The following is a 13,679-nucleotide window of genomic DNA, read 5'->3' as shown; positions in this document are numbered from 1 at the left end:
TCCAGAACTTCAGGTTATTTTCTTTGTCATAAAATGCGGAACACTTTACCCAAATCTTGTGCTTTTGAAAGATTTGGGAGGGAAGGAGGAAGAAAGGCAGTCTCTTCCACCATGGAAATAACTTTTACAATGGTTTTATACACTGTAGTGAAGACTGATAGTGGATTTATGTGTGTGCAGCAGGTCTGCACTAATGTTAAATGATGGGAAAGGACCCAGAGGAGAAACAGGAACTTTGTATTTCAAATAACTTTTCTCCCTGAAGTAATTTAGAAAAAGGAAATGAAGAATTCTGTTTGTATTTCACCTATGGGCTACAGCATGAAGTTGTTGTGCTTCTAGTAATATGCAATAGGCCTCACATATATTATTCCTGCACATTTCAGGTTTTGGCAGTTTTAATTCTCTACTTAGCTGACTTTTTGTTAATCTGTGGCTTTATGCCTGTATACTCCATACAGACAGTTTTGTCTCAGTTGTTACGGAGAACAGGTTAGGTGAGGTGAGAAAGCACATTGAAATGCTTCAGATTTAAACTGAGTATACAGGCTTCTGTATACCTGGAGATGTCAGTTAACATGAGCATTTAAAACACAAATACATTTTCCATATACCTGTTCTTTTAGCTGGTCTGGCTGTTGGGTTCGGAAGCTGTGGCTGCCCCATCCCTGGCAGTGTTCAAGGCCAGGTTGGACACAGGGGCTTGGAGCAACCTGCTCTAGTGGAAGGTGTCCCTGCCCGTGGCAGGGGGTTGGAACTGGATGAGCTTTAAGGCCCCTTCCAACCCAAACCATTCTATGATGATGATTCTGTGACATTCCCAAGCCATGGACTGCAGTGTTGGAATTGCAAGGTTACAGTATTTAAGACAGTTGGACAGGAATACACATTATTTTTAAGCTTTATCTTTCACCTATAAAAGCAAGTACAACATGCACATGTTGGTTTGGGGGTTTTTGTTTTCTTTTAGTTTCATACTTTCTTTAAAATGAATAAGGCCAGCAGTGTGTCCAGGTGTTTTTTTTCAAGGTTACCATCTCAACTGTGGGGTATTTCCCAACTTAGGAGTAACTGGAAAAATGGATTATCATGGTATTTGACCCAGTATTTATTGAAAAACTGAAAACTACAATTTCTTTTCCTAAGGGGAAGCAGAGTTACAAGAGTTGCGTTCTGAACTTCTGGGGCTTTATAAGCAGTTTTACCAGAGTTGTAAGAGTGAAGTGAGTTAGAAACAGTTTCAAAAAGTTTATTCAAGAGGAAATGTCAAAATGTAGTGTCTTGTGGATCATATTTGTTGATTAGTTTCCTACAGACAAAACTATCATACACGGCAATCTCTAGGTCTAACCCTAGGTCCTGCTAGGCAGGGACTTTTCTAATGTTTTTGAATCTTCACCCTGAGACTCCTCCTTAGAGACTACTTTCTCCCTGATGCCTAGCTTCTAATTTTCTGTCTCATATCCCATCCATTCTTTCTTGGACCACTGCTCTCTCTTGCCTTTATCTCTGTCTTCTAATCAATAATGGAAAGGAACTTCAGGCTGAACCCAGTTAACTCTTTCTTGCAGTCACTAGTCTGTCTGGACTATTCTTTTTCTGACTACTCACCAATTCTCTTTCTCTGCTTTGCCACAGTATCTCTAGATGATACAGACTCATTTAATGGATTCTCATATACATATATTAATGAAATACCCAAATAATTAATGAAGCCAATGGGATTTTTATCCAAGCGCAAATTCTGGAAAATTGAACTTATTCTTTGTATATGCATAGATTTTTGCCTTCTCCAGGCAGGATGGGGAGGGAGAGTCAATTCTCTGCTGTATGTAAAGAACAAATAGCTATGGGCAGCAGAGTTGTTCATAAGGACCCATGGTATTTCCTTTGTTGATAAGGGATGTCTATTTGCATGAAACTGGGCTCTGAGATGTTTGTAAGATCTGTGAATAATGTAGATTAGCACCTCTATATATAGCTATTTTTTGTGCTTGTTTTCAGTTGGGAATGACTGTTAATGGGGGTTTTGTTTCTTTTCTGAGCATTCTCATTTTTTGTGTGATGTCTTTGAGCTGTTCCCAAGTAAACAGCTCTTCTGTAAATGTTCCCAAATAGCTTCTTCCTTATGTTATTTTCCAAGCATCTAATTGCAGAGCCTTTGTATTTCAAATATCTGCCTCCTGCATGTGAGTGGAAGATTTGCTTTTTCCCAGCAGGAATATGCATGATAAAGCCTGCATCCATTCAGCATTTCAACTTCTGCGCTTCACGTAGGGCTTCTCACCCATGTTTGCTCCAAACCTCATAGTATGTGTCAGTCTCTCTTGTCCTCTCACTTGATGGTTATATTTGTACCTGTGTGTACATCATTTTGAGTGTACAGTATGAGTCACCTTAATGTTTAATGGTGACAACTTCCATCTATAAAAATGCCATTTTGAGGCCTTCCAGTGATGAAGCCACCTTGCAGATACATCCCTAATTGTAGTTCTTGCTGGTGTATTCAAGGAGTGGAAGCTTTAGACGTTGATATATAATCACTGCAGGGTTTGTCAGTTGAGAAGTGTGGACTCGTGAACTGATACTGCACTATGGGAACCAGGTACATTTGACTCTGATTAATTTCTATGCTGTGTGAAGTCCATGGTTTGGGAGTTTGGTAAAGCTAAGGGAATAAAACCAACCAAAAAGCGACTCAGAAAGTATACAGAACACATCAAGAGCATTTCAGTTTACTCTGAATACATGGGCTTTTTAGATGCTCTCTAGGGTGGTTGTACAAATCAGCCTTACATATAATGGTCACCTTTTCTTTTTACTGGTTTTATCCTGGGCATTTGTCAGAGAGACAATGTGATACTTTGTCTTTCAGGTACCTTACCCACATGAAAGGAATGTGTCCTTCCTTAGTACCCAGTAAGGCAGGTCTCTGCAATACAAAAATTGGCATTGCAATAATGACTTATGGAAAACTTGGGAATGACTTTAATTTTTCTTTCAGTGATCCCTCTAGAACTGCAAAGAGCTGAACTGGTGGCTTGTATGTCAGCCCCAGAAACCTGTGAACAGAGCTATGAGCACTTGTTATCTTAGTGCTAATCCCTTCCTCAAAAAGCCGTGTCACAAAGGTGGGGTGGGGGTATGTATTTCACAGCCCTGCCTCCACCTCCCTGTGCTTTGAGTTCTTTCTGCAGGATCTGTGGTGTGTTGAGGTCCTTTATGGGGTATCACTGCAGAGCTGTGTGACCCCAAGCAGTTCCTCCAGCACTGTATCCTTCAGCATTTCCTTTTGCTCTTTAGGATTCTGAATACTTCAGGCATCCAATTCTGGTTTTTTTCCCTTGTTTGAACACTTCTCCCAGGTACTGCCATTTGCTAACCTGTGGTTCCATTCAAAACCATTCCCTAACCTAGGTCATTATTTGGAATGATGCTATTCCCTAAGCATTGTTCTGCAGCACAGAACCGTAGTGCAATAAAAAGTATAAGCATGTATTGCTTGTAGCACACACCATTAAAAGGAAAGTGTGTCATGTCTGGCCACAAATGACCAACCACCTCATGCCTCAGGAAACCCTGTGCTAAATTACCTGTTGTGAGCAGCATGTGTATATCGTGTTGACCTCTAGAGCAAGGGTGGGTTTAAGTGTTACAGGCATTCCAGCTATTCTCACTGATAGATGGCCCATTGAAGAGTGAACTGTGTCTGTACCACAACATAAACAGGAAGCTACAGTATCATTGTGAGACTGTTAAAAACAGGTTGTAAGAAAAGCTGTTGAAGGGAAACTATGACTGGTCTTATGAACTGCAGGTGACAGGTTTTTAAGTCATCAGTTCCTTTCCTCTGAGGCATCTCTCATCTCTCTGTGTCCATCCTCAACATGTGTTCAGACCTAAGTGCACTGTCCGTGCCACCTAAAATCTTAATCTCTGTTTCTCAGCAGAAGATTTCCTCTTACAGTTTGCAGAACGTAGATAAGTGCTTCACGTTGTCCTCGAGCAGAATCTCTATTCTTTTAAACCTCATGCTTCTGTCCGTTTCTTTTCCTATGGGACTCAGAGTACTCATTCCAGTTTTGTAGAGAGGCTTTGGCTGCCTGTATTTCTTCTTAGAGATGTGAGACAGACGTTCTTTGTAGACTTGTGCTGTTTACTATAATGCATCTCCTTGGATTCACCTTGAAATGATGGAGTGAGCAACCACTCTCTTTGTCAGAATTTTTTTGGATCCCTTTGAAAATTGGAATAGCTCCTCTCCATCTTGGAGAGACACAGTGGTTCCTTTCAGGATTTCCTCTGTATCTAGAAGATTTTAGTTACAGTTTGATTAGAGAAGGCAGAGTTCTGTTAAAAACACATGAGAAAACAACAAGAATGATGTAAGAAGCAGCTTTGGATATATTGAATCTTAAGATGACTGATGAGCTCCCATGTCTGTCTTCCATTTCTACAGATAATCACTCTGCACCTCCAGATGTCACCACTGGCCTGGTGGAACATTTACATCACGAGCGCCCACAGGTTGCATCAGTACGAGGAGTTCCCAGAGGCTACAACAGCAGCATCTTGGAAACTGCAGATGGTGATTCTATTATAAACCTCCTACTTTTTCAATGTGTCCCCTTTTCTGAATAAGCGAATGTGTAACAGAGCTTGACACCCATCCTGTGCTACGTCCCTACCCCTCCAAAGCTTTGTGTGGTGTATCTGTCAGTCTACCATGGGAGAGGAAACTACTGTGTTTCCCATGGTCTGCTGGTGGGAGCCATGTCCCCACTTCTGTGTATTTCTACAGTAAAAGGCAATGTAAGCCTTTTTGTCTCACATTTTAATTTTATATTGCCTCAGAGCTTCAAATTTCAATAACTACAAACAAACATACACATTTCTATTTAATTTAAAATAAATATATCACATACACAAGCAAAAGCATTCAATGTGGGTTTGCGTTCTGATTATTTCTTGCTAGTCCTGTAAAATACTGCAAGATTCGCTTCGTTTTTCCAAGCATTCTCACACTTTCAGAACTGAGTGAATCTTAAGACATAGCAAATACCTAGACTCTGGAAGAAGAGAACATTCTTCAGGTTTGTGTTGGACTCTCATGAAGGAGTCAGCAGATTGAAATGCTAAATTAAAGTGTGAGAAGGTATATGCTTCATCCAGGTAGCTAGGGAGCAGCATTATATTAAAACAACTCCATGGTTGAAGCTTACTGCTTAAAGCTGTATGTTTTTTTCCCAAACAAGCTGCTCATCTTGAATGACTCTCTGAAAGCTGCAGTGAGCTTAGTGTGATGTTGTAAGCGATGTGGCAGCATGTGCTTTAGTGTGTGTTTATTAATATATGGCAAGTAATAAATCTTTTCTCTTTGGCAGGTGTCCCAGTGAATAGCAGAGTGTCCTCTAAAATCCAGCAGCTTCTAAATACCTTGAAGAGACCAAAGCGCCCACCTTTGAAAGAGTTTTTTGTTGATGACTTTGAAGAACTCCTAGAAGGTTAATTTTCTTTCAAATACATTTTTCACTCCTTGTGTAAGTGGGTTACAAAAGAGTTGATACTCCTTAGCAAGTGCTGTTTTCTTTTCCCAATAGAAAACAAGTCATGGTAGAGTTGTTATATGGGAGAGAGAGAGGTCGTATGCTATCACAAGTGAGACAGAACCTTTAACTCAACCCTTCTACTCAGTGTGCTTCTTCTCCCTCCCTCACTTTGGAAATTCTTCTGATTCAGCCTAATTTGGACCAGTGTGATGAGCTGGTGAACACTAAAGACTGTGATCCTTGAAGAAATTCAGTGGTGCATCCAGAGATTGTCATGCTTGGTGATAGTCCCACCATCACTTTTTGCCTCAGAGATTCTAAACTCTGCCCTGTGGTCATCAGCAAATTTATAGAGGGTACTTTTTTGAGTAAGTCAGGGCATAGCCTAGGTGTAACTGGTGATGCAGTGGACCTCTGAAAGTCTATGGCACATCTCTTGCTCAGAGCAGGTCTGACTAGATCAGGCTGCTCAGGGCTGTGTCCAGTCAAGTTCTGAGCATCTCCAGATGTGGAGATTCTGCAGCCTCCCTGGCTGCTTGCATTCAGTTGGTGTCTACAAGGACTCCCACATCCTGCTCTGAGACGCTGCTTTGTAGCTGGTCAGTGCCCAAATACAGTTAGATGAAAAAAGTTATTGCTAGTAGATGGAATTTGTTATGATAATATTGTTTGCATGCATGTTAATATCCTCTTCTTGAAATCCAGAAACTTTCCTTATTTTAGATGTTCAGAGTAATTAAATGCATTGAGTGCATTGTGCATATGTCTTGTCTGTGCTCTGCATGAAAGGATAGTCCTTGTACATGCTCTGCAGATATTACTCAGCTAAAACCCACTATTTTCTTCTCTGTATGCATGTGTCTAGGCAGAAAGAAAAGCATCTCTAACGGATGTAGAAGATGCTTAGCAATATGTAGCTGCCTCTAAAACCAGCTGCATCAGCTAATTTTGGAGAACAGATTTTGTTCTGGTTTCTTAGTCTTAAAGATTAAATGGAAATGTTATTCTCAATGTGACACTCTTGAGCAGCTGTTCCTAGATTCTCTAGTATCTATTTGTTTGATACTTTAAGATACGAAGTGATCATGGTTCTAGTCTTTCACTGAACATTTTTCAGGCAAACTTCCACTGAGGTCCATGTATGTCGTTGTGGAGAACAAAGAGCATCACTTTGAACTGTTAATTGTAGTTATTGCATAGATTGAGTCTCAGCTAAATCCAACTATGACTTTATTTTGCTAAGATCAAGATACTTCACCTACTTGAGCAGCTTGGAGCAAGATTTTAACAGCAGGCTACTCAGAGAGCAAATGGCTTACAAACCCTGCAGTGTTCCACAGTTGAGAGAGATGATCCAGAAATCAAACAAAACATGCTGTGAGAGGTACAGTTTTAGTTGTAGATAATCCATATCCAGAGCATTTCATCAGGCTTTTTTTTCTTTGTTTAAAAAAACGTACTGTTATAGAGGCACAGTGTCATTCTTCATTGCCTGTTTCGAATTTGATGCAGCAAAAATAAAGATCCAATTGTCACTGAAGCCATTCTCTCTGATAATGCTTCTTGAGTTGGTGTAGGCTGTCATTTAAATACATGAGCAGAACAAGCAGCAGAAAAGACATCTTTCCAAAGCAGAGAAAAAGAGTGAACTAGGGATTCAAATTCCGTTCCTGTGTCTAGATCCTTTGAATAATGTGGAATCAGAACTCTAAAGTGATGGTAATTACTTTTTGTGAAGCCAACAGATGATTAGCATAGCATCATATAGCAGAGAAGTAATGATAGCTCTGAGGAAGAGGAAGGTAGGAACGGTTCATAGAATAATGTTTTAGATGCAGCTTGCACATTCAAGGCCAGGTTGGACGGGGCTTGGAGCAATCTGTTCTAGTGGAGGGTGTCCCTGCCCATGGCAGGAGGTTGGAATTGGATGAGCTTTAAGGTGTCTTCCAAGCCAAACCATTCTGTGATTCTGTGCTTTTGTAAGGATTGACATTTGCCCTTTTCCTGTGCTCTGGTTTTAGTGCAACAGCCTGACCCAAATCAACCAAAGCCTGAAGGAAATCAAATGAATGTACTTAAAGGTGAACCCTTAGGCATGGTAACCAACTGGCCACCTTCTCTGCTGGCTGCCCTGCAGCGCTGGGGAACCACCCAGCCAAAAGCCCCTTGCCTGACAGCATTGGATACAACTGGGAAAGCTATTTATACCCTTACCTATGGTAGGTATTGGTGATAGCTGTAAGGAAGAATTAGGCATTCCTTGTGGAATGAGCAATTTGCTTTACTTAGGAGGGACTGGCTGTGCTCATGACATGCTTTGAGATTTGAATGCAAATTACTAATTCATTGTATGTGAAAAAGACTGTAAAGGAAGTTAATGAAGGGAAATTGTTTATGGTATTGATTCTTTACAAATGGCTGTTTACAAATTTCAAACAATTGGGGTTTATTTTCTTTAAAGAACACTGAAAATAGCCTGGTGTAGAATAGGAGGAGAAAAGCAGATGACTAATAATGCACTCTTCAGAGTCCCAGAGTAGATATTAAATTTCGGCATGGTTTTGCATGCTGAAATTGCTGAATGCAGTTCTTATAGACTTGCATTCAGAAGCATATTAGGGACATTATTGTGGGAAGTAAAACTTGCCTGAATCAATTAACTAGAAGTATTGTAGCCATTGCATTTTTTGGAAGATCATTTTGTCCCTAACTGCAGCATTTCATTCTGTGCTATGTTAGAATGTTAAAGTTTCTTGTTTGCATTCTTACAGATGAAGTGTGCTTACAGGAAGTGGAACTGAGCAGCTGCATTAGTTCCATTACTTTGCAGTGGTGCTTTGAGAATTCCTTAGAATATTGTGCTTAGTTTTACACTTAAAAACAAAAGAAAGGAAAGGACAAACTGTAAAGAAGCCAAGCTCTAAATTGTATTCGTACTCTGCCAACTGCATGGAATGGCCAGTTCTGTAGAGAACTGCCTGTTTGATGTATCTGAGTCCTGTGTAACCTTTCTTTATAGAACTGGAAATTAAACAGGGAAAAAAGAAAAGTAGAATTGAAGTTTGAGACTGACAAACACAAATTAACTGATGGTTGCTACATGGTCTGAAGGGATTGAGTGTGGATGTCAGTCCATGGTAAAGACCCTCTACTAGAAAGCTGAGTTCCAGATGCATGCTGTTTGCCATGGCATGCTTCTTTGGGTGGGGGTTCTTGCTTTGATTTACCATTTACAGTGGAATGGGTTTGCTATTGCTCAGTTTTTTATAAGCAGGGCGTTGTTTTTTGGGTTTTTTTGGTAAAGCTCTTCTGGTTTTGGAGGCTACAAATTAAAAATTGATTTTTATATCGTGTCAGTTAAGCATTTAGTGTTGCCTTTGTATTTAATAGCTTAGAATAATGTTTTGTTTTGAACTATTGAGAGCTGTAGATCACAACTGAGCATTGAACTGGCATTTCACAGAGCCCAATATCATGGCATTTATTTCTACCCTTTGTTCCTTAAATTTCAGTTAATTTTTTGTCCAATTTAGGATTATTTTTTTTTTATCCCAAGCACTTTGCTTTCTCTAAGAGCCCTTAAGAAGGAGTTTTATGGAGACTCTTTTAGAAATGCAGTTAGGTTGTATCAGCCAGGCTTTATGTGTGTGTGTGTGTGCTCACATGCACTAGCCATTAGAAGAACTCAATAGGTTTGTGAGGTGGGATTGCTTTCACAACACAAATGTTCACTTTTCCCCAATTACTTGCTCATGTGCCTGTTGACCCTGTTCTAATTCAACCTATTGCCTAGTGCATATGTAAGGCACTGAGATTTACTAATTAAATGTTAATGTTTGAGTCTCATGGGGTTTAATTTCTGGAATGTCTTTTTTTCCTTAGGCAAGCTATGGAGTAGAAGCTTGAAGTTGGCATATACCCTGCTAAACAAGCTAACCACTAAGAATGAACCACTGCTGAAGCCTGGGGACCGGGTAGGCTTCTGTTTGAAATGGTCTCTGGAGAAAATAGACAGTGAGGAACCAAAGAAAACCTTGTAATAGTGGGACTTGTAATAGTGTATTATCACAACATTTGCTATTTCGGTTCCTGGTTTAAATATGAGCCTGAACATTGTTGCAAAGATTCTTTTTTTCCCACAAATGACAAAGCTGCTCCCTCCCCTGAAATGACAACGAAACCCATTTCTTGTTATTCTGATGTATTTTTGTAGGTAGCTCTCGTGTTTCCCAATAGTGATCCAGTTATGTTTATGGTGGCATTTTACGGATGTCTCCTCGCAGAACTTATTCCTGTCCCAATAGAAGTTCCACTAACAAGAAAGGTAGGCAAATACATTCCACATTTTTATGCTTTCATAAATAAAGTAAGTAGGGAAGTATCTAAATCCCATAGTCTTTATGTGGTACCCCTCAGAGCTTGCACTTTGAAAGCAGTACAGTGCTCAGTGCACATTACATGCTTGGAGAGTGTTTAGTTAGGGAAGGGCAGGGGGGAAATGGTATGAAGCTAGTAAATCAACTACTTTAGGATATGTAACTGTTGTTTTAGTTAAATAATTTTGCAAAGGCATGAAAGTATTTCTCAGCATGTAACGTAGAAAAGCTCTTTTCAGCTCTTGTGCTGAGAAGTGAGAGCACAGGCAGGCAGAGGCACCGCAGTTACTGGAAATACCATATAATCCCACCCACATTCTGATTATTAGGGGAGAGTTGAAAAGGTACCAGCTCTGCTCTTCAGTGCTTCAGGACTCAGAATCAGCATCAAACGAGCTCTCTGTTTTACCAGACCTTATTAGCATCCCTGTTGGGTTGGAGAGGGATGCACAACCACTGCTTTTGACACTATTTTGCTACCATTGCTTGCCAGATCTCTTGCCAAATCTAAGTTGTCACTAAGCAAAACTAAGCCTTTTGAGCATAGACTTCAGTCTTTTGTCTTCCATGTAAAGTCTTACGGGCTAGAAGTTCTTTCCTGTGTTACAGATTGGCTCAATACTTTCTAAACACAGAAAAGTTACATTAAACTGTACAAAAGCTTCATTATTTGTAAGTTTGCTGTAATATGGTTTCTCCGTAGGATGCTGGCAGCCAGCAAATTGGATTTCTTTTGGGCAGTTGTGGAGTAACACTAGCTTTAACCACTGATGCCTGTCAAAAAGGCCTTCCTAAAGCTCAGACTGGTGAGGTGGTGACGTTCAAAGGTATGTTTTTAAGCTACTCATATTTCTTTATGGGATAAAGATCAGATATGTCCATTGTTGCTATTAAACAACAATTTCTGAGGCATACTTGTAAAGAACTGCCTTGATTGTCACGTCAGTACTTAGTGCTGCTTCTTCCTGTCAGGAGGGTGATGCTGCAGCTTTTGCTTGCCTCCTGTTGTTATCCCTGAATACTGGAGGGGGGGAAATCTGATTTTTGGGACAGTAAGGACAGTAACTTTTCTTTTTCTTTGAAGGCTGGCCTCGTCTCATGTGGTTTGTGATTGATGGGAAGCATCTGGCAAAACCAGCTAAGGACTGGCATCCACAAGTACGGGATGCCAGTGCTGAGATTGCTTATATTGAGGTGATCCAGTATAATACACCTAATATACAGTTACTCCGTTGTAGTTTATATCCCAGCACATTTTCTTCCTTTAATCTCTTGATGCAATAAAAGAGATTGCTATATTTTTAACTGTGGAGCAAGGATGTTTCCCTCAGGGTTGGCAGGCAAACTGTCCTTTGAGAGGTTGTGTTGAACCAGCTTGAAGATTGGGGATAATTTTTGGATCCCTGGGACAATATGTTCAATTGGGATAGACAAACAGTCAGATTTCATATGCTATTGGTGTATTCTCTAAACATAAATGTATCTTTTATGCTAGCTTTTGATTTCTTTAAAAAGCTTACTTCAGTTTTATAGTAAAATATCCTTTCAGTTCGTTGCTGTAAATATTGTAGATCTTGTTGTTAATCTAACGCTTTTGTAAACTTTCTCTTCTCAGTACAAAACAAGTAAAGAGGGCAGCACAGTGGGCATTACTGTATCTCATGCTTCCATGCTGGCACACTGTCACGCATTGACTCAGGCATGTGGTTATTCAGAAGGTAAGTTAGATAGGTACAACTTTAAAATGATACTCATAGCTTTGAGTAGTCGGACCATTTATGTTGCAAAATCATATTTATTGTCTTTAAAAGAACTTTCGATACGCAGTAGTAGCTTTAACCGCAAAAGGAAAGACAAACTTCCTCATTCATAATTGGTGTGATATGAAGCCAGTTGTGAAATGATAATCAGTGTGTATTAAATTGTTTTAACCTGAGATCCTTATAAAGTTTATTCAAGGGTTCGGATGTTTCAGTCTTCATAAACGTGTGGTCTATAATCATAACTTAAAGATGGTTGTTGGAAGTAAAGTAAGACACTTTCAGCTAAAGCAGCCTGTTATAGACAAGAAGGCAAGGGAGCATAGCTTTGATTTCTTGGTAGTGTTGGAAGTTTCATAGTTGCTTCATCAAATATTTTGAGTTCTTCAATAGTCTCATAAATATGCTTCTAAAATCCTGATATTTTTTCCTTTGCTTTCAGCTGAAACACTAACAAATGTCTTGGATTTCAAAAGAGATGCTGGCCTTTGGCATGGAGTATTAACAGTGAGTATTGGAATGAATGAAAAAAACTGCAGCAGATTGCTTCTCTCAGGGGTAGAGGATTGGTGTGGGAATGAAGGAATAAACTTTCTCAAACTATTTGTATTTTAATATTATATTTTTCAGTAACAGGCTGCACAGTCGTAGCTGATGTTTTTACACATAGTTTTCACTAACAGTTAAATGTAAGAGTTACCCTGTACCTGTGGTAGTTTGTTTGTTAAGTGCATGCTGTGTATTCTTTGAGCCACTTGAAAGTTTAATTTGTTAATACTTTTCTCACAGAGTGTTATGAACAGGATGCATGTCATCAGTATTCCCTATGCATTAATGAAGGTTAATCCACTTTCCTGGATACAGAAAGTCTGCTCGTACAAAGGTAACCCTAAAGCATTTTACTTAACCCATTTCCTTATGGATGATTTAAGGAAATGAAAATAATTGTTTGTATAAAATGTCTTCTCTAGCTGAGGCCACTGCTGCTTTATCCAGCTGACTTTCTTTGCCACAGCTTTAGGGTACTCCATTTCAGTAATATATGTATTGATAGATTCATTCATGAGAGATGTTGATGGCTTCCTCTGATAGACATTTAAAGAAACTCTTTTTCTCACCTCACTATTGAAATTTATAGCAAACATTTATATTCTCTAATCAAGTCCATCTGGAGACATTGAGGGTACATGTGTCACAGTAGTTAAATATTTGGCATTTGTATTTGTTCTCTAGCTTTGTAACTTGTTTCCTAAATTTATATATACAAAAGTGTTTGTGGAATTTTCTAATTGGTGTTTATTTTGTTCTGTGCATGCACCATAATTGTGTTTTTACTTTCAGCCCGTGTAGCAGTAGTAAAATCTCGTGATATGCACTGGTCACTTTTGGCTCAGAGGGATCAGAGGGATGTCAGTCTGAGCTCTTTGCGAATGTTACTAGTGGCAGATGGAGCTAATCCATGTGAGTATGAGTGCTTTTTCAGTCCAAGGTGAGCTAAAGCACACTGTAAATCACACAACTCTGCGTGTGCACTGTAGGAGCTCAGCAGCACTATCTATAGTTCATCTTCAGGAAAACACAGCAGCAGGATTTCTTTGCCAAGGACACTGGAGCAGAACTTCCGTCGAAAATGTTCTGAAGGATTTATTCTTTCCGTAAAGAATAGTTGGCAACGTGATTTTGAAAGAGGCTTTTAATATTTCAAGTAAATCATAACATCTGTTTCAATAGTAGTTGCTTATGTATTGCATGTAGACATAAAATCTTTGAGTTGCAGTGTGTCTGATTCTGTACATGCCCCTAGGACTTGTCTCAATCATGTGCAAGGACAGAAAAACGGAAGCAGTCACAATCTTAACTCAAAACCAAGACAACTATTAACTAGAGTATGCGGTAGGCTCTTGCCCTTTTCTGTCACTCATATGGTGGTGGCTTACAGTAACTTGAGGAAGCAGTCAGGAGGTGGTAAGAATATACCTTAGTTGCTTGATTTT

At 39.5% G+C, this 13,679-nt stretch overlaps 1 protein-coding gene across 6 annotated transcripts in view; it reads left to right on the top strand.

Moving 5' to 3' along the window:
- Nucleotides 1–13,679, top strand: part of DIP2A (disco interacting protein 2 homolog A) — a 98,346-nt gene that overhangs the window by 52,524 nt on the left and 32,143 nt on the right. For all 6 annotated transcript variants that reach the window (XM_030487253.1, XM_030487254.1, XM_030487252.1 and 3 more), the window contains 11 exons: nt 4,460–4,588; nt 5,385–5,504; nt 7,571–7,768; nt 9,432–9,523; nt 9,763–9,873; nt 10,629–10,752; nt 11,010–11,119; nt 11,541–11,643; nt 12,128–12,192; nt 12,475–12,568; nt 13,027–13,146. In XM_030487253.1, the coding sequence (XP_030343113.1) occupies nt 4,460–4,588; nt 5,385–5,504; nt 7,571–7,768; nt 9,432–9,523; nt 9,763–9,873; nt 10,629–10,752; nt 11,010–11,119; nt 11,541–11,643; nt 12,128–12,192; nt 12,475–12,568; nt 13,027–13,146 (1,266 nt within the window). The remainder of the gene's footprint in view (nt 1–4,459; nt 4,589–5,384; nt 5,505–7,570; nt 7,769–9,431; nt 9,524–9,762; nt 9,874–10,628; nt 10,753–11,009; nt 11,120–11,540; nt 11,644–12,127; nt 12,193–12,474; nt 12,569–13,026; nt 13,147–13,679) is intronic.

Source organism: Strigops habroptila, chromosome 5 (assembly GCF_004027225.2).
Source record: "Strigops habroptila isolate Jane chromosome 5, bStrHab1.2.pri, whole genome shotgun sequence".
Lineage (NCBI taxonomy): Eukaryota > Metazoa > Chordata > Aves > Psittaciformes > Psittacidae > Strigops > Strigops habroptila.
This window is presented reverse-complemented; position numbering and strand designations above follow the sequence as displayed.